The sequence below is a fragment of the Vollenhovia emeryi genome, unplaced genomic scaffold, assembly GCF_000949405.1.
Source record: "Vollenhovia emeryi isolate VEMERY1.0 unplaced genomic scaffold, V.emery_V1.0 DF940626.1, whole genome shotgun sequence".
Taxonomy (NCBI): Eukaryota; Metazoa; Arthropoda; class Insecta; order Hymenoptera; family Formicidae; genus Vollenhovia; species Vollenhovia emeryi.
In genome coordinates, this window is record NW_011965740.1 from 4900 (window position 1) to 7888 (window position 2989).

The following is a 2989-nucleotide window of genomic DNA, read 5'->3' on the forward strand; positions in this document are numbered from 1 at the left end:
AATAAAGTGAATAGAAAGATTTCTATTATTATTTTATATGATAAGAGACAAGATGTTTTAACTCCGTGGTACTGTTGTGAACATGGATGCTATTTTGTTTTCCCGATGCTAATTACATACCAAATATGTATTATATTAACTTTTTATTTCCTCTTTAATAGTAAACCACATAATAATCATATTGCATTCAACCATCATGATTTATTTGTATAATAAAAATAATATGAGAGTAAATTGACTTTCTTTTATGACTAAAATTAAAATGATCAAAAATATCAAAAATATGAAAGTATTATGTTATTATATTTTTAGATGCAATTATAAAATAACAAGTAATACTTTGCACAAAAATCGATTATCTCAACTGTGTATATCTGTGTTACTGTTTAACGATTTAACGATGCTAATGTGACAATTTACTGAAGTGTCATCCCATCATCGTGATGAATATGACGTTTCTATTTTACACGACTTTCAATACAAGACATAATAGTTACGTGCTTGAAATCGCGAGATCATGGTCAAAACTATTGATCAGGCTTTACAACCCATTTCTATAGCCTCTTTTATCTTGGGTTTTGGAATTCTCAGATATCCCTGCGACCACCCGAGAATTCATTTAAGTGTTTCTTATATATTTATCTTGTGGAGTGTTTACGTCTACGTGTTTTATAACATGACAATATATTTTTCATCAAGAAGTATTTTTAATGGAGCTTTAGATGCCTTCTTAATAATAATAAATATGTTTGTGGCGGTAATATCTATAATTACTTCTTTTCTTCGATATAAGGTATATATTTTCTCTATATACTTTACAATATCCTGAATTAGTATTATATTAAAAACAAAATAAATGATACATAACTCTTCCAATTTATCTCCATTCTTATTTGAAAACATTATTTGGATTTTAGTTTAAATTTAACTAACCTTAAATAAATTGCCAAATAATTTATACTTTGTTAGATGCAAAGTTATTACATATACATATAATATACTATAATTAAAGTTTGTTACCTTCAAAAAATTTTTTTAGAATAATGACTTTTGCAAAAGTCGACTTGTCAATTCTTTTTACACGATAAACTTAATTTCCAACTTGTAGTAATCATATGCTTTACTACAAAATTTATGTTATAAATTGCTGTTTCATTATATGAAACCTTTAAATATGTTTTCAGTATATAAGACTTTTAAATATGTATATGTGCATCATTTTCAAAGAGATATTCATATATAACATTATACATATATTACTTCATCGTTATCTCTTATTCTCAGAAATTCCGAATGTATATAAAAAAGCTGAGTTTTGTGGATAATACATTAGAACTACTCGGAACACCTAAGGAATATCACAAAATGCAAAATTCAATAAAATGGATATTTATTACGTGGTTCATGGTGATTTTCGTGACATGGTTTATCGATTCTTTATGGTTTATAGAGAAGTATAACGACATACGAGCCATGTTCATCCCTATCATTAAAGATTATCCTTTCCACATCAATATGTTTATGGACCTAATGTATATGCTTATTTTAAAGTTAGTCTGTTTTTATAAATTATTTAATAAATTTATTATTAAAAGCTAGTTAATATAAGTTAGATAATTTACTAAATTCGTAATTTTTTTAAATTAAGAATGTAATAATGAAGGTACAGTTAAAAGTAATTAAGTTATTTTTATTTGTGTCATAGTTTAACAATTATTTGCATTAAATATTAATTTTTTAACATAATATATAAATTCAAAAATTTTGATACCATTCTTTTTATAAAATTATAGGAATAAAAAGTATTAATATCTTATACAATACTTTTTATTTTGCTGCATTTAGAGAAAAAAATACATAACTAATACATCTTGAACATTTTTTAAATTACAGTTATATAGGTGCTAGATTGGATAAAATAAATGACTGCATGGAAGAATTGTCAGAGACTGAAGAATATGGGCTAAGATGCACATGGAAAAAATCTTTTATTGTTACTCGACCTTATATGCGCGGCGCTGGAAATCGCAAGCGTATATTATGGACCGTAATGTAAATTGTTTTATATATATAATATATTATATATATGTATATGGAGGTGATACAAAAAAATTGAAGATCTGTTGTTAAGGAGGAAAAAAGAATTTCACCTAAAAGAGTAATATTATACTTATTATAACGAAACATGATATTCCTTATTGATGATTATGGCAATTATGTTGCATATATGATACATATATGTGCGTGTTTTATTTATTTATCAAAATTTGTCCAATCTTTAAATTTACAATGCTCGCAATTTGTGTACCATAATAATAAACTAAATTAGTAGTACAATATTATGTATAATAAAACAATTTTTTTTTATAAATTAAATTCGGAATTTAATTTGATTTCGTTTAAACAAGAGGTAAATGATGCATGTGTATAAATGTTTTGTGAAATAACAAATCCAAGTTTAATTTCTCAATCGTTATGGATTTATCCACTAATTTATGCATATATTGTTTAGGCATCTTCATTCGTCACTTTGCAGAATAGCTCTTGATATACATGGCTTATTCAAACTACGTATGACCCTACAGATGATATCTTATTTCATTGTTTTAAATGCAATGTTTTATTTTGAATATCAAACATTGTTATGCTTAAAAGAAATGTATGGCGGTGATTCAATTCGACTAAAGTTATTACTTTGTAGCGACATATGGTTTACTATATGTTTAACGAAAGTAATATCATTTAACCACATCTGCGAAAATGTTAGCGATAAAGTAAGTTGATTTTCAATGAATTATAAGTAAATACTTTAATAAGTATATAAACATGTATTCTTACAAGCAGAAATTTTATACAATCTTTCAAATTCATATAACATATAGTACTGAATCACCGTTGAATAAAAAAATGTTTAATATATTACACAAATAAAGTTCTTTTTATAGGTAAGACTTTACATCTCTTAAAAATTACAAATTTTATTTATACA

At 24.9% G+C, this 2989-nt stretch overlaps 1 protein-coding gene across 1 annotated transcript; it reads left to right on the forward strand.

The window, feature by feature from the left end:
• Positions 1-1378: 1378 nt before the first annotated feature.
• On the forward strand, positions 1379-2774 carry LOC105555859 (the record flags this gene model as incomplete). The annotated part of the gene is made up of 3 exons (XM_012002901.1): positions 1379-1550; positions 1894-2052; positions 2513-2774. Coding segments are annotated over exons 1-3 (567 nt in total), but the record flags the coding sequence as incomplete, so codon positions are not given.
• Between the last annotated feature and the right edge of the window lie 215 nt (positions 2775-2989).